General features: G+C 39.1%; 1 protein-coding gene across 18 annotated transcripts in view; it reads left to right on the top strand.

Annotated features, from left to right (window-relative positions):
- Positions 1–18,405, top strand: part of SNAP91 (synaptosome associated protein 91) — a 2,005,574-nt gene that overhangs the window by 1,799,410 nt on the left and 187,759 nt on the right. For 15 of the 18 annotated variants that reach the window (XM_044066094.1, XM_044066088.1, XM_044066104.1 and 12 more), the window contains 2 exons: positions 984–1,124; positions 13,173–13,343. In XM_044066094.1, coding sequence (XP_043922029.1) covers positions 984–1,124; positions 13,173–13,343 — 312 coding nt within the window. The remainder of the gene's footprint in view (positions 1–983; positions 1,125–13,172; positions 13,344–18,405) is intronic. The other 3 variants (XM_044066049.1, XM_044066072.1, XM_044066134.1) reach the window with 1 other exon arrangement.

Here is an 18,405-nt window from a genome sequence, read left to right as displayed (position 1 = left end):
GTGTGTGTGTGTTTGTATGTGTTTGTGTGTTATGCAAAGTCATGGCACATTGAGGACTGAGAGCTTGTTCTTTCCTGCTGTTGTGTGATTTTGCATTTGGTGTATGTAATTAGCCAGTAGTACAGCAGAGGCACAAAGTATTGGGGAGCACAGTCAGGAAATGAGCCACTTTTCTTTTTTTTTTTTTAGGCAAAGTTATTCTAACCAGAGACCATTTCAATTAGGTGTCAGGAATTGGAGCTCTATTCCTTTATCTGTGGTGAATGGTTGACACTTTATAGACTTGGTAATGCAGACTCGAGCAACTCATACGTTTCTTAGTTTTCTACAGTTACATTGATGATAGCAACATTTCACTGGCTAAAATGAGAGTACTTACTACTTGTTTATTGGATTCCACTCTACCCAGTCCCTGCTCCTTTGTATATTGATTTCATCAATGATTAAGTCTGTGGAGAAACAAAGTTGCTTTTTAGCTGTTGTAGTGCTTTATAGAAGTTTACTGACCTCAGTAAGACAGTATTTAAAATTGTGGGTGGTGATCAGTGGTAAAAATTACAGGAAGAATGTGGTCTCTGCTCTGTCATGCAGGCTGAGACAATCTACTGTCTGAAAGAAAATTATATTTAAAAAATGGAAAGATGGTGATACCTTCATGATCTGTGAGCAGAAACATTAAAAGACATTTAACGGTGCTGAATGGTTTCTATGTACTGAATTATACATTAATGGTCATTTTAGAGAGAAATAAAAATAAATAAATAAAAAATTACCATAGGAAGAAGTTAACTGAAATCAAAGGTGGGCTGTCCACTAATTTAACCCTGATTTTCAAAAATAAAAAGCATTTATGGTAGTTTGGAAAATGTGTTGATGTGCTTTACACAGCAAAAGCTATACATTCAGATTCTGATTATTTTGTCCTTTGTTTACCTTTCTCACAAAGTCTGAAGTGCTTTACTGTTTTTCATTTTCACTTCAAGGCTTTGGAAATACTTTGATGACTCCTTCTCCTGCCGCAGCTCCTGTCACTCCATCTCATAACAGCCTTTTGCAGCCTCATTTCGATACAGCCTTTGGAACAACTGCTGCAGCAGCAACTAGCAGCTCATTCGATTCATCAGGTAAGGAATGATGGAACAGGGATGTGCGTTTTTAAACCTGCCGCTGCTTTGTGTGAAGCTACTTAGTCCTCCTATATAGACTTAAGATTATTTGCAGGCAAAGGAACATCCTCGGTATATAGCTCACTGCCACTTTATTAGATGTAGGCAGTACTTTAGTGTAGCTGAACATCTTGTTGGCTTCTAGGTTGTGCACTTTCAGAACAGTTTTGTACATTTTTGACTACTAATTTCCTTTTTCAGTCATTGATAGGTGACTTTGTTTCTGGATTCTACTTTGCTTATAAACTACTAGTTACTTATCAGAAAATTCCAGTGCATGAAAGCAGACTTTACCAAAACATTAACAGAAAACAGTTGCCAGGGTTTAGGAAAGGTTTGCTAAGAACTTAATTTTTTGATAGATGAAACTGACAGCTCAAATTGCAGATAATGACTGTATGTGATTGCTTCTTAAGATGCATACCTTTATTAGCTAGTTTGCTTGTAGAAATCTTTAAGTGGCTTATTGGCTTTGTTCTTGTTCTTCTCCTTGGGGAATCTGTGTAAAATGTGAATAAAAGAATGTGGATTTGAGCTTGCACATGAGTGTAGAATGAGCATAAACCTGCATGAGCTTTCAGATCTACTTAATGCATGGCCACAGTGTGTAAATCATGCAAACTGCTGTTTCTCATTTTATAACTTATATTAACATGATAAGGGCTGATGAGTAGAATGCATAATGCCAACTCTTTCTTAACACTGCTATCATCTTCTTTGTATTCTTTTCCATATCTTACTTGCCATGCTGGGTCCTTGCTGCAAATGTGCATTTGGTGAGTTTTGGCTTTAATGCAGCTTTGGAGTTAAAAGGCATCTAGGCAACATAGTTTTAACTTACTATAGATGCAATGTTTCAAAGGTTCAGTACTGCTTCGAACTGTGATGTTTTTTTCTAAAGCTTGCATGTATAGGATTAATAAAAAAGACACACACTGTTAGAAAATGAGGAATGCAAGTCACATTTTGGATTTACAGAAGCTTTTTTTTTTATAAAGTAATGTTAAAAATGTACATGCTTAGTGTATTTTGTTTGTGTAAGATATAGTTTTCTATATTTCAGTGCACTGCTAATGACTTCACTTGTTGTGGAGTTAGTTTTTAAGCCATCTCTTTGTATAAGGACACATGAACCAAAGAAAAGGGTGGCTTTATTGTAGGTGGTTTCATGTACCATCAGAATATATTTTGTCGACATAATGCCAGCTTGATTAGAAGGCTGGACTTTGCTGTGATTTTCTAACTGATATTTATAAAATGTTAAATCTAGTAGCACAGTAGGTGAGTGTTTGATGAGTGTGGCTACTGCCAGACTTAAGAATTGCAGAGCTTTGCTTCGGAGCATTACATACTCTCGTATTTTTAGTTTGTTTAAGTCAAAATGTTCATGCCTCTGCCTTTTCATTTAGCCATTACTGTGCTCCTGGTGGAATAATTTTGCTTTATTTTGATGGTTTTCCACTTTAACATGGACTCATGTTTAGTCTGAAATATATGTGAACAATTTATTAGGTACACTTGTTTGTACCTATGCTTTCTGTGTACAATACCTGTAAAATGTTTTGTGCATACCTACTTGCAGACCCCCTTGGCATACTTTGTTTCTTGTTGAAATGCTTCCATCATTGACTTTTAAAGCCTGAGACAGCTGTTACTTGAAGGGAGAGAGTAATTCTTTGAACTACAGGGAGGAGGTGCCATTCGTAAGTCTGAAGCCCCACAGAGCCTTATTTGGGGGGGGGGGGAGGTGTGGATTTCATTTGACCATTTCACTTGGGTGCAAAAACCATGGATTTTGTTTATTTAGAAGAGGGTGGTGTGAGGGTATAACTCCCATGCGGAGATGGAGAGGATGCAGTTGCCCTACTTAAAAAAAAACTTGCTTAAAATCCCCATGTTCACACGTACAGGTGTTTGCTGTTTTTGAGCATGACTTGTGATAAGGAGCACTTGTAAAGCTGTAACATTCAGTGTTAACCTTCCTTGTAGTCTGGGTTATGAATCATGTGAATTAAACTTTTCTGTTTTGGTTGTTAATGTCAGTCTTTTGCTGTGGATGATAGTTTGTGTGATACAACTTGTTATGTGCAGCAGACTAAAGTATTATGTTTAAAAAAGGGCAAGAGTTCTGTAGGCTGTTCCAAAATATTCTGGCTTTTCAGATCATTACATCATGTTTTATCTTTACATGGAATATCTAAAATTAGCATCCAGTGGCCACTTCTTAATAGCTTCTTTTTGTAGGTTTATTGTATGATAGGTCTTGAGTATATGTAGTTTGGCTAATAAATTTTTCATGTGCTTTCCTAAACGTATTTTTCCTTTTGCCAGTGATTGACTGAAGAAGACAGACTGCTCTGAGAGAGAGAGACCCCCTCTCACTAGATAACATGTCTCAGGCTAGATCATGAAAGCATGGTCTATTCCACGTTCTTGTACTTCAAACAGACAGTAAATGTCCAGGCACGTACAACAACTGGAATACCCACAGAGATACCTTACTAAAAGGGTACAAGGCTTAAACAAGATGACTACATGAACCGAGTCTAAACCTTGTCACTTACTTGTACTACAGACTGCTAAGAGGTGACCTGTGTCTGACATCCAAGGCATCCTCTGACCCAGTACTGATGGATTTGCTGCACCATCACCAAGCGAAATGGCATCTGAAATACTGAGTTTAGGGATCTAAACTTGTAATGCAACAACAACAAGAGAATGGTTTGAAGGGACAGCAATATCTTGCAGAATTTAATGCTGCTCTGGAACAGACTCCCCATCTACATAAAATAAAGTTCATCCCTGTTCATATTTAAGCACAACTTGGATGAAAATAATATACCGAAGGCACGATTCTTGAGATTAAGATGTTTGTGTAGTACTGACCAATGCTTTGAGGAAGAAGCTAATAAAATGGAGTGTAGATTCTCAAAAAGGGGATATGCTAAATATTTAATTTCTAAAGCACATGAGTTTAGTAACAAACAGGAAAGGAAAACGTTGTTGAAATCTGATAGTGAAGGTGGGGAGGATAAGTTGGAAACACAGAGGTTAAGATTTATTACCACTTTTGGATCAAATACATTTAAAATTAAAGGAATAATCCAGAAACATTGGGCAGTTTTGAAGTTTGACCCCTTTTTTGAGGATTTATTTGATGAATAATGCCAGTTTGGCTATAGAAGAGGAAGAAATATAGGCGAATACCTTAATAAATATAAAAAAAGTTTGTTTATGGGACAAATGTCAAAGAATGTAACATGCTACACCTAAAGAAATCCCAGTCCCTCCGAGCTACACGCTCTAGGGACCTAAACCTTGTCACCACGATAAACAGGACATGCTGGAGGGATCGATTCCTGTCCCAGAAACTTCCTATACTCTGGAACAAGCTACCCATCTATGTCAAGCAAAGTTCTTCATTAGCACTCTTTAAGAAAAATCTTGATGAGTGGATGGGAAATGGGAAATACACCCCGGGGATAACTTCTTTGTCTCTGCTGGACAGTGGCACAGGAAAATAACTTTCTTGGGTGGTGTAAGCTATGGAACCTTGCTGGCTAGGCTTACTTAGGCCCTTGGGCTGATAGCCTAGTACCTACCTATGAATCAAGGGGTAGTACGTTTTGTGGAAAATGTGTTTATTGCAAAGTGGTATCTAGAACTAAATCTTTCACATCGGTTAACACCATGAAGGTATTTGATATTAAGACTCTGATCACATCTAACACAGATTGGGTATTATACATGGCAGTGTGTAAATGTGGAGCATTTTATGTGGGGCAAACGTCAAGGTCGTTAAAACAAAGAATGGTTACACACATTAGTCATATTAATTGTAAAAGAGTGAGTGTGTAGTGCATTATACAAGCATTATTTAGAACATGCTGGGGCACACTTTATTTTTGTGGGTATAGATAGAGTTCAGGGTGACAGGCTATTGATAATGAAAAAACACAATCTTTGATAGGAAAGAAAAAACTTCGATACTTAAACTAGAGGCATTGTATAAACCAGGACTAAATGAAAATTTGTAATTATTAATAATGTTATGTGTTTCTATGGTATTTTGGTTACTTTAAAAAGAAAAAATGGTTATTGTTGATTTAAATGGAGTGTGTATATAACTAAGGGATAATGTCACTTCTTGTATGATTTTACACTGATGATGCCTATATGGTGAAACCGGTTTGTGTTTGTTGCTGAGCTTTATTTGGAGCCATTCTTATTTACTCTGAAAAGTGCATTTGTTCACCATGTCATTAAAAGCAAATCCTTAGCTGTATGGAGTGGTTTATTACCACGGAATGTTTGTCTGAAGCAAGCTAGTGCTGGCGAATCTGGTGTGGTGTACACACACTCATATATTTACTTACATATGTGTGTACTAGGCTAATGACCACTGGGGACCTTTGAAGCCTAGCCATGCTTCCCAAATCTCTGACATGTTCTGGTACCCTTGGTAAACAAGAGCAGGGGATTGGGAGATGAAATATTTGCATCCACAGGCCTGGGAAATGAAATATTTACAGACTGCCACACAGGTACCAAACCAGGGATGAATTTCGTGTTCCTCATCCAGTTGTGCAAGTTACTTTTGAGTTGGGTTAGGGAAAACACTCTTTCACATGGATGGGGCACCTGTTCCAGAGAAGGGGTTGTCTCTGGGATATATACCTGTATGTCCAGAAGGTCCTATTTATATAACAGGCAAGGCTAAGTCTTTAGAATGGGTAATTCTGGTGCTATTTGTTTTGCAGATATGCAGGAGGTTTATCAGAGTGGGATTTTGTAGGTTCGCTATGTGCGCATGGGGCCACGTAACGAGTTATACGTATAGGTAAAAAATATCTATATCTGTATGTGTGTGTGTGTATATATATATATATATATATATATATATATATATATATGTATATATATATATATGTATATGTATGGATGTATATTATGGATCCATTTCACAAGCTTGAAGTTTCAAAACTTTAAACTGCAAATGGTCGAGACCATTACATCGAAGTTTAGAAAATTTGAAATTGTAGTAAAATAAATATGATTCGGTTAAGTGAAGTCTGGTCAAGAAGGACCGTAGCTTAGAAATTAACCAAAGAAAACCAAACCAGAGTAAGCTGATTACGTAATTGCCACATTTATCCATCATTGCATTTAAGACAGGGCAACCATTTCCTTAAATATATTTACAACATATAATGACTGATAAATATTTTACTTGGCCAACCACTTTAAGATGGTCAATACTACTTGTATTGTCACAGTGGTAACTAATTTTTGCTTGCTTTTAAAGATCATCTTGGGTACCAGTAGAATCAAAACAGCACTTTTCCTTCATTAGCTGTTAAGAGAAGGTTAGAATCACACTCCAGTAAAAAAAAAAATAGACCCAATTAGCCCTACGGGGGAAAAATACCTCTGGCTGCTTGGAGTTCTTCTGTCCAAGCTTAGAGAAGTACATGCTCCCAGTCATTTTTACACAACTCTATATCTCCGACAATACCCTAGCGTATTGAAGAACATACAGAGATGTTAGTATGGTGTGTAAAATACTTGCCTAGGCATTTCCATGCAAAAATCTTAAACTTCTTTGAATATATAAATGGAGCTACTTAAACATATTGAATACCGTGTATGTCAGTGTGCATAATTTCGAAACAAACTGATCAGCTTAATCATGGCTCATGCAAAACGTAAAGAACACAAGGAACACATTGTTTATTATTTATTTTTTTTGCAGAGGGGCAAGTCCCCCCACACCCCCTGCTAATTGTAAAGGCTAAATCTGAGGTTACAAAAATCCTGGGGAAAAGGGCATATTCCCCTACCCAGGGATTGTCAATTTCGCATGCCTGGCGACAGTGTCTAGTCAATCAAATTGTGTTGATTAAACAGATGGCGACCAAAGTACCATTAGACATATACTGGGTCCCATATAGATATTTGGCTAAGAGACAAGTGATCAGCCACTCCTTCTCAATAAACGTCTTATTTAGCAGCTGGGTCCCTTAGCTGTATCTCTACTAACTTCTTGAAGTTCCTTATATAGGCTGTTATGATGATCTAATTTTTTCTTCAACCCCTCATCTCACAGTTCTTGGAAGAGTGCTATTAATGCAGGATTAGAACCTATGTTATCCACAAACAATGTGCAACTCCACAGTAGTAATTGAGCCTGCCAATTAAATGAACTGAGCTTCATTCAAGACACCCTTCAATTCTGCTATTCGTCAGTGCAATCAAATACTTGAGTCTAGTAGAAAATAATTAATATTTTATGTATACACCGGTCAATTAGACCAGTGTGATGATGTCTGCCCGTCTTTGAGTGGCTTGCTAGTAATCAAAGTATTTTCATAGGTTCATAGGCTAGTACTGGGCTTTCTGTTTTTATGGGCCATTTTAAGTCTAGCCAATCTTATCAACTACTTGAAATTGATGAACTGGTTCATCACTAAGATGCAATTTGAAGAGTCATCGCAGAAGCATTTTCATGCCTGTAGCCTATTTATTTTGGTCTTCTATGTAGCCGTATGTGCTGTGTATGAAGTCATGGGCATGGACTGAGCTCTACATTTCCTGTTTGAATTATTTTTTTCACTTCTGTTTTGATAGCCCTCAATCTTGCAACATCTACTGTGTTCCTGTGGTCCTTGTCAATCTCTGCTGCTAGATGAAGACCATTATAGAGCCATCCTGGTACACTGCCATCCTGACAGCAGGGTAAGCTGAAGGAAGGTAGGAAAGTTGTGGTGCAGTGCTATCTGGAGACTATTGGGGGATGTGAAATGATTGGAACATTCTGCTGCAGTGCTGCATGTCAGTAGATGAGGCTGAGTCCACTTAAACTTCAAGAAGTTAGTATTGCTTCAGTCTTTGATATTTACAGAGTGCACTTCTCAGCATCTGCAATGTACCCATTATTTTATTTATTTAACTTACATAAGCATTTCTTCTTTGTGTAACTCTTATGGCATTATCTATATCTGCAATGTATTTAGGTGTCTGCTTGCATATCCTGGTGTTTGATAACTTTGTCGTACAGTATGCAGGGAGATGTAATCATTACGTGTGGCGATTTCAATCCATAATGGTACTTTTGTCATTTTTATTTCTTTGACTACTATATCTGTTTTTCTTTCTTCTTTCTTATCTCTTGGTATAGGATAATCCCATGTGATCAGAAGTTCCTCATTTTCAGTAATTCTTTGTGGTTCATATTTCTAATGCTTCTCAGCTTTCTGTATGTTGTAGTGCTTTCACAATCCCCAGTGGGATAATCTTGTCACATTGTTGTGCATTTCAGTGTACAGACCTTCAGCCATGAGTATATTACAGCCAGGATAGTCAGTTTCAAGGAGGACTTTACCTCCTTCATACCAAGGAAGATATATATATAATCGCACCATGCACCTATTTTTTTTATATGTTATCTCCTAAAAACTCCTCTCTGGGTTTTCAGCTTTTTCCTGTTAATTGGCAATAACCACTAGTAGCCTTTCTGGTTCTTTAGCTCTGTAGAGTACTAGGAGCAAATTGCTGAAAATAGTACATCTGGGTAACAGTCCCTGTTGACTGCTGTATAAAACCCCTAGGCTAGCTGTGTATCCGCACTGGGAACTGCTAGTCACAATTTATCTATGTAGCATTACATCAAGGCTTTAATAGCCTATCCCAATGCATTGATAGCAGTCCTACTGACCCTCCACTCAGTCCCCTTACACAACATTGACTCACAGAACTAGTTTTTCAGGTGTTTACCAGTGCTGCTCCCTAGTAGAAGTGAATGTTTATTGCTAACTTTATTTTTACTGCTTCTGCTTAGAGGAACAGACCTCTTGTTTTATAAATTTTTTCTATTGCTGCTACCAAGAAAATGGAAATGTATTGTTACTACCTTTACATATTGTCTCAGTGAATGTTTTATGTAACTTGACCACACTTGCCTTAATGTGCTAACTATTGTTTCTCTCCACTACTGTGTCTCTCTTGCTCCCTTAAGTTACCCTGCTCTTCTTGTGCTTCCAGCACTAGTCTCTAGAAACCTAAGGACCCTCTCCAAGTACCAGCGGGCTCACCTCTCAGCCTTAAACTCCCTGCACCCTCTCTCAAGGAAACAAGAAAAGTATGTTTGCTGTCTAATTCCTGCCAGTTATACTCTTTACCATTGTACCATTGCTATAGGTGCCAAAGCATGGTCTGAGCCAGGACAGCCAGCAGCTTCTACCCCCCCTCTCTCTTTAGTACCTTAACACTTACTCCTCCCCTACCATCTATAAGTAACTCCCCATCCTAGCTCTCACTCTTCCCCAGTTTTTAGTACAGCTATCTCACATATATACCTGCAATACAGACATGTCCACTAGGTGGCATCCTTCTACTAATCTCATCTCGTGCTTATCCTCCTGTTTCTTTATTACTTATTTTTAGTTTCTCACACTTCACCCTATACTATACTGTCTACTACTACCGTTTGTAGGTTCTCTCATCACTGTTTTTACCCACTTCTGACTTATCAAACTTCCCTTATGTAGCCAGTACTGCTAATTGTTTCTTCTCTAGCTGCTTCTTTACCTGTCTCAACCCGCTCTGTTCGCTCTGCGGGCTCACTCCGCTCCCCTCCCTACCCACCTCCAGGGGTCCTACTCTTATAATTACTAGGCACACCCCTTCCTCCTCCCATTACTCTGGAACTTTTTTATTGCTCATCTACTTCCACTCCATCCTTCTCTAACCACTCCCCTTTTTTTTTAATGTCCCTTATGCAAGTGTTTGTAGAACTGGTCTTGCAGAGAATTAGAACCACAAATAGGACTGGGTCTTTTATGGCTCAAAATGTGAGACACAGGTCACCTCAGAGTAACCTGTAGGCTGCTGGGTTTAGGGAGAGCTATGTTAGTCTAGCAAGATAGTTAAAGGATTTAAGACCTTTAATTTTTTGGGTTAAGTTATCCCTGGGACCTATCCATTTGAGTGATATGCCTGGATTTATACGTACTAGAGTGGTATTCAGGCATGAGTCTGATAAGGGAAAAGTACTGTGGTAGGAGGACTTTTTTGGCTCTTGAAGATATTTCCTTGGAAGTTAACTAGGACAGATGGAAGGATTTCCTGACTGTGGTGGAGACTTAATTCAAATAAGAGAGAGTGCTCCACTTAAGTACCATGGCCTCTTATATCTGTATTTGTCTGAAGAGGAGTATCATTTTTACTATATGATGTGAGAAAAGCTTTTTGCTGAATGCCACTATGCTGCACTTCCAAGCATTTAACTTGAGACCATTTTCAGTACAGCAGATATATGCATATTCCAGCCCTGGCTGGAGCTGATTAGTATCAAGTGGATGAGCAGACAATGGTGCCCAGTCTGCAGTCATCAGCAAACTTGGTCACCCACAGTTTTGGGATATTGGATTGGATGTCTGCAAAATAAATATCAAACTGGAGAGGGTTCAGCAGTGATACTTGTTTAAGGGACCCCAGGGCCCTCGTGACACCACAGATCCATGTGTTTTAAATACTTACATCCTTTTTATTCTATCAGTTGGTAGAAGCAATGAACAGTCAGTAAGCATAAGACAACTGCCACACTTGTATAAAACACCTAATGTTATCAAACCGGCCACATGTGGGGTGAGAACAGTCTGTTGATTACTGTAGAAAACCCCACAGATTTATAGATGAAGTATTTATGCCTATACTCTGAAGCAAGGATAGATGGTGGCTAGTGTAGCAGTACTTAGTGAAAAGGCAGAATTAGGTTTCCCAAGAATGATAAATACTGCTGATTCACCTATTCGCTACTACTTGGCTACTGTTAGTGCTGGTCTTACTGCAGCTACACTCTGCTAAAAAGCAATGTCTCTTTGCTCTTATCTTAACTGAAACCAAACAGTAGCACTAATCCCAAGCTGTTTCTCAGAAGCAGGCCACAGGCTCTTTGGTGATCAGCAGGCTCGTACTAAATGTTGCACGGGTCTGTAGGCTTGTTGCAGCTTTTTCCTGATAGATACCCTGAATAGTTCACTGCAGACGAACTAAGCTGCACAGTGGTCCAAAACCAGATTAGTCGGGAAAATCCTATACACACAGCCCGATTAGAGACAGACAGGAATCAATGACCCCATGCTTTCTCTCTCTCCCTAGGAGCAAAACAGTGGCATAACTCCCAAGCTGGCTCCTACAAAGTAGTCTTCAGGCTTTCCAGTGATTGGTGGTCTCTAAGAAGGTTCGAAAATAATGTTCCTGTGCTGCTTGTCTCCATAGGAGCAAACCAAAAGCACCAATCCCAAGCTGATTCCTGAGATGTGCTCTGCAGGATAACAGTGATTAGGAGTCAATTGCGGATATTTTGGACATTAAAAGTAGGATGGAAGAAAATGGATTAATACTCTTCATACTGCAATGTTAACTAAACAGTGGAAATATATGAGAGAGGGGATAACTTATGTTTTAACAGTAAAAGGTAAGGAGTGTGTCATAGTTTGAACTTTTTAGCCAATGTGACTCCTCTACCCAAGGGTTGCCTGTTTTATACCATATTGCTTCCCGTTAATGTTTCAAGATTTTTTGTACAACTTTCTTCCCCTTTGCTTTTTTTTTGTGTTTTGTATTATTGTTTCGGCAATGAGAGAGAGAATGAGAGGCCCTAACATGTGTAGTGTAACAGTACTCCTAGATAAGTTTTCTGTCAGGCATTTTTGGGGAAGGAGGATAACATTTTAGTTACTTAAACTTCATTCTATTGTGAATCAGCTTGACTTGAATTCTAATGTTGCCTTTGTTGACTTAGCTGGTATATTCAATGTAAGGACTTCCTGGAACTGGTTGCACCTTAATTTTATTTATGTGATTTCAGAAAAAATGAGTTTTGGCCTGTTCACACCCATATGAGGTTAAAGTACCTTTGTGGCAGCATAATTTTAAATGCGTCCAGGTTTCACCAGACCTGTGCTCAAGGATGAAAAAAATTATATCTGTTGGGTTGACCATTACTGACGCTAATAGATTAAATAGCTGAACCCAATCCCATAATTCTGTGCAAACACATTCATGCTGAGCAGTATATTGCAGGGTGGCTGGTGCTATTTTGGATGTATTTCAGTTTGTGAAAGACATTACTGCACAGTGTAGCTTTTATATTATAACTTTAGATTACAGCACACTTCAGCCAAGATGCACTTATTTTAGCACATCTTGGCTGAATTTCATGTAATCCGACAGTTCTGCAAAGAGCTGTCTCAAGAAAACTGACTATTTAGTGATTTGTGATTGTAATTTAGGACTGGAGAATTTGGGGTATTGCTACATTAGATGTCCTTCAGTTTCTTACAGTGTAATGGAAAGGCAGGAAACGTTACTGACCCTGTCTGCTACCAGTGTGGATTAGGTGATGGTCCAGGTTTTGTTCAGCAGCTGGAGATACCAAGGCTAGAACCAGGGCTCCATTAAGTTACAGTACAGGCCAGGGACTGGAAATGACGTAAGCCGCGGGTAGTACTGACAAGGAAACAGGTCTGGCTTTATCCATTAGCACTGCTGGTCAGGGAATGGGAGCCCCTTTGGTGTTTTTGTTTCATTGGATTGAGACCTTGATATACAGGCCATGATGTCCTTGTGTACTACCATTACATACTTGCAGTAGAGTGAACTTCTTCAATGCTGTTAGATTGCCAGTGCAGCAGATGGTAATATGTTTACCTGTGGTAGCCAACTGCAAATCCCAGGCCGCTAAAACACCAGGAACATAAACCCTGGTTCTATATATGCTGGAGTAATATGTCATTAAGGATATCATTAGGAAGATTGTGGCTTCTTTGATGTAAATATGTATATAGCACGGTCTTCTGGAGCACATTTCATACTTCTAATGGTAACAAATTCCACTCTGAAAAAATAACAGTTTGTTACACAGCAGCAGTGGTATGGGCATTTTGTTTAGTGTTTGCCAAACATGTGTTGTCTCACTCTTATCTTATATCTTTTATGTCCCAGTCTTTGATGGTTTAGGTGATTTGCTGATGCCAACTGTAGCAGGGCAAGGCCAAACGGTAGCACCCACACCAGTTCTGGCACCTTCAGGAATGACAGCAGCGGCAGCATCAACCCCATCAAGCAAGGTCCTTGGAGGTGATCTAGACTCATCACTTGCAAACCTGGTTGGAAGTAAGCGTTACATCTTTGAGTGTATTTTCTTAGTGCTCTTTCAAAGTAATTTCCACATGTGCAATTAAATACATGTTCCTTTAAATACAGTCCTTTTGTACCTTAAAAAAAGTAATAACGACTTGTTCGGCTTCTGCTTTCAGACTGTAATGTTACATTTTAAGCTGTGTACTGATTCCATGCATAGTGTTTTCTGAGATGGCTGAGTAATGAATGAGCTATTTTATGCATCCAGACGTAGGTCAGAAGGCCCTACACAACCTCCCTTTATCTTTCTATCTAGCTGGAACAGCATTCTTAAGTACAGCCATTTTGAGCAGCTGAAAAGAAAAATTTCAAGTTTAAAAGTATTGACAACTCTTAAGATGTTGATTAGCTGTTTCAGGGTCACCTCTCAAGAGGCCATGCATGGCCTTAATCACAAGGTTCTCATATTTGGAAGAAGCTGCCGTGTGTTGCAAGACGACTGCATGTCACATGCTGCATCTTTGTGTTTCATAATCTATTTTTCTGACGACTTCTGCTTTGAAAAAAAAAACAAAAAAAAAACCAGCTGATAGTTTTTAAACCTGTCCAAAATATTGTCTCAGCCCCCAAAAAGTGCATCTGTTTTAGGAGTAGGGTGAAGAGTTGAAGGAGGCAGTTATAGTTAAAGGACATCGATGCAGAAAGGAATACAGTATGTCCTTAGCTGCCTTGAACATGATATTAAAGTTTGTCGCTTACTTTGAGTGATGCATGCATTGTTCAGTAGTGGTGAGGAAGCTGAAGGACTGAGGAACATTGAGAGGTTCTCTTAGAAGGTAGCAGAACACCAGCATAGAAAGGTTTAGTAAAGTAGAAGTAAAGAAAAATTATATCTTTAAGTGTCACAAGATGGTACTGCTAAATTGTTGGCAGCATTTTTCGTTGCTTCACTGAGCAGTGGTACAAATCAGATGTCGTCCCTTTCTATGTGAACAGAAGCACAGAAAATGAAGTAGGCAGTTGGAGGCTTATGTGCGTGTCTTCATGGTAGGATTATTTTTTTTGTGTGTGTAAGAAAAGGTAGTGTATATTCTGAGAATGCCCATCCCCATCAGCTCTAATTGTTTACTTTGACTAGGTATCCATGTTGATAGACCAGGAAGCACCAGGAAGTTTTGTTCTGCTTGAATTTCAGCAATGCCTTTAACAACGTCCTTCATAAGACCTTACAAAATAAGGTTAAGGATCCTGATGCTGGTCATCCAGTGAGTGCAGAGTTGATAGAATTGCAGAAGTACAGAATTCAGAGGTTGGTTGCAGAAGTAAGTAATACGAGAAGCAGGAGATAACCAGTCGTGTGCCACAAGAGTTATTACTTTTTTCAGCTCTCTACAGGATTTCCATTAGCAATCTTGTGAAGCATATGAAAGAACCCTGCACCTCATTAGAGAAGTCATTGGGAGTGTCAGTAGTCATGATGGAAGAAGTTTGATTCACTTATCTGTCAACTATCCAGAATTTCACAGAATGTCCAGACTGTTGTCTGATAGTTTTGGTCTGTTCCTCATACAATGCTTGTTTTTCTGTCAAATCATTTGAGGAGTGAAGTCACTAAATAATGATAGACGTTTGAGTTTCGGACTTCATAATCTTCAAAAAAAGCACACTAAACCAAAACCTGTTGATTCTGTCAACTTCCTAAGTTTATAGCTCAGTAATTTCATTGCTCTATATTAAAATTATCAGTAAAACAAAATCAAATGCAGCAAAATTTTCAGTAAGTAGTGATGAAATTAGTGCAAAGATCATGTTAAAATGTAGGGATTTGATGCATTAATTAGTATTTGAAGGTGTCAGTGCAGTTTGAATTGTGTGTGTGTGTGTGTATCTATGTTTCTGCTTATATATATATATATATATATATATATATATATATATATATATATATATGTTTGTGTGTATACATGTGTATTTTCCTTTTATTTTTTTATGTTAGGTTATTGGGGGGAATATGACTGTTATTCATAAGCATTACTTCTGGATAGCATGCCACGGCGGTAGCGTGGTTACCTCACAGCAAAAGGTTCTCCCTTTCGATTCTTGGCTGGGCTTGGGAGTGTCTTCTGTGTGGAGTCTGCATGTCCTCCCCGCGGTTGGGTAGCGTTCGAAAGACATGCATGCGTAAATGGGCATGCCTTCATAGAAGATTGGGCGTCGAGCTGGCACCTCGACGTTTCGTAAAAATCTACTGCCAATCATTAGCGGACCGGAGTTACGCTGTGGCGACCCCTTACCGGGAAACGCCAAAAGACAAACAACGACAACTTCTGGATAGCATTGAACATAAATAGTTTGACCTTAAACATTTGACAAGCCTGACTGAATAAGTAGTTATGCGTTAGTTGGTGTATTCATTAATTTGTTTCAATATTTTATTCCTTGATTTAATTTTCATCATCTTAGACAGAGGGACTGAGCTAGTAAAGATGTGCAGCAGGTAAGGGTGATAAAGGATAATGAGGGAAACATACTCACAAGCGAGGAGAGTGTGTTGAGCAGATGGAAAAAGTACTTTGAGGGGCTGATGAATGAAGAGAATGAGAGGGAGAGAAGGTTGGATGATGTGAGGATAGTGAATCATGAAGTGCAGTGGATTAGCAAGGGGGAAGTAAGGATAGCTATGAAGAGAATGAAGACCGGAAAGGCTGTTGGTCCAGATGACATACCTGTGGAAGCATGGAGGTGTTTAGGTGAAATGGCAGTGGAGTTTTTAACTAGATTGTTTTATGAAATCTTGTAAAGTGATAGGATGCCTGAGGAATGGAGAAAAAGTGTTTTGGTACCGATTTTTAAGAATAAGGGTGATGTGCAGAGCTGTAGTAACTACAGAGGGATTAAATTAATCAGTCACAGCATGAAGTTATGGGAAAGAGTAGTGGAAGCTAGGTTAAGAAGGGAGGTGATGATTAGTGATCAGCAGTATGGTTTCATGCCAGGAAAGAGCACTACAGATGCAATGTTTGCTTTGAGAGTGTTGATGGAGAAGTACAGAGAATGTTAGAAGGAGTTGCATTGTGTCTTTGTGGATTTAGCAAAAGCATATGACAGGGTGCCTAGAGAGGAGTTGTGGTATTGTATGAGGAAGTCAGGAGTGTCGGAGATATATATAAGAGTGGTACAGGATATGTACGAGGGTAGTATGACAGCGATGAGGTCTGCGGTGGGAGTGACAGATGCGTTTAAGGTGGAGGTGGGATTACATCAAGGTTCAGGTCTGAGCCCTTTCTTATTTGTAATGGTGATGGACAAGTTGACAGACGAGATCAGACAGGAGTCCCCGTGGACTATGATGTTTGTAGATGACATTGTGATCTGTAGTGAGAGCAGGGAACAGGTAGAGGAGACCCTGGAGAGGTGGAGATATGCTTTAGAGAGAAGAGGAATGAAGGTCAGCAGGACTAAGACAGAATATATGTGTGTGAATGAGAGGGAGGATAGAGGAATGGTGAGGATGCAGGGAGTAGAGGTGGCAAAGGTGGATGAGTTTGAATACTTGGGATCAGCAATTCAGAGTAATGGTGAGTGTGGAAGAGAGGTGAAGAAGAGAGTACAAGCAGGATGGAGTGGGTGGAGAAGAGTGTCAGGAGTGATTTGTGACAGACGAGTACCAGTAAGAGTGAAAGGAAAGGTCTACAAGAGGGTAGTGAGACCAGCTATGTTATATGGGTTGGAGACAGTGGCACTGACAAAAAGGCAGGAGTCAGAGCTTGACATGGCAGAGTTAAAGATGTTAAGATTTGCACTGGGTGTGACGAGGATGGACAGGATTAGGAATAAGTATATTAGAGGGTCAGCCCAGGTTGGAAGGTTTGGAGACAAAGCCAGAGAGACAAGATTACGTTGGTTTGGACATGTGCTGAGGAGGGATGCAGAGTATATTGGGGAAAAGATGCTAATGATGAAGCTGCCAGGTAACAGGAAAAGAGGAAGGCCTAATTTAAGGTTTATGGATGTGGTGAGAGAGGACATGCAGGTGGTTGGTGTGACGGAACAAGATGCTGAGCACAGGAAGACATGGAAACAGTTGCTCTGCTGTGGTGACCCCTGACGGGAGCAGCCGAAAGAAGAAGTAAATGACTGAAGTTAATGATGGATAGCAGTTATATAAAATGATATCTGTGTGAAACAGCAGCAGTGGATTCATTTATGATATTATTTTACTCAGAATGCAGATTTTATTTTTATTTTTATCCTATAAAAATGTTCTTTGTGTTGCTGTAGACTGGGTTCGGTTATACATTCTTGTATATTCTTACTATTGTGGTATGTTTCGGCTTACTTTTTTAATGGATTTGGTTTCTTTTATTTGGCATAAGTCACATATCTTTTTTTTCATTGTATTGATAACGCAATTTGGTAGTGAAAGTAGAACTGAATACATGTAGCTGTTTATATGTATGATGGAGCTGGTGTCAGTTATGCATTTTACATATGTGTGTATTTCCATCTACAACCCCTTTTTCCAGTTTTCCATATGGGACCCAAGTGTCACTTTAACAGTAACAATCATCTAGAGCCAAAGTTCAGACCAACAGGGGATTAGTGCTACCATGGCTGTTCTTCCATGCTGTTCACATGCACACCACTGCATGTCTTTGGAATATGAAAGGGAACTGGTCTACCCATAGAAAGCCAACACAAACATAGAGAGGACATGTAGTCTCCCTCAGTAAAATGGTTTGTCTGTGTGACCTTTTTACCCTTTGGTTTAGATGTTGTTTGGGATATTTTGCAGGCATCCTATTGTTTATGGACATCAAGTTTGATTTTAAGCTTTATGTTTCCCACAGTACAGTCAAACAATCCACTTATGTTATACTGATGTGGTCAGAAAAAAGATCAAAACATGGCATATCTACTGATAATGGGGTTTGGCTTTGCTGGCCTGAATGTACTCATAAAGAGTTAAAAAGTAATGGGCATTTTGCAGCCATGTAGCTGAAACACTTTTTTGGGGCAGGGAGGCTAGGAGTCAAGTTATGTATGAAAGCAGAGGGCAGTTGTTATGACATTTGAATGGTTATTAATTTGGCTA

The sequence above is a fragment of the Protopterus annectens genome, chromosome 1.part0 (assembly GCF_019279795.1).
Source record: "Protopterus annectens isolate FY-2018-M chromosome 1.part0, PAN1.0, whole genome shotgun sequence".
NCBI lineage: Eukaryota > Metazoa > Chordata > Ceratodontiformes > Protopteridae > Protopterus > Protopterus annectens.
Note: the sequence above shows the minus strand (reverse complement) of the source record. Positions and strands in the feature narration are given on the sequence as shown.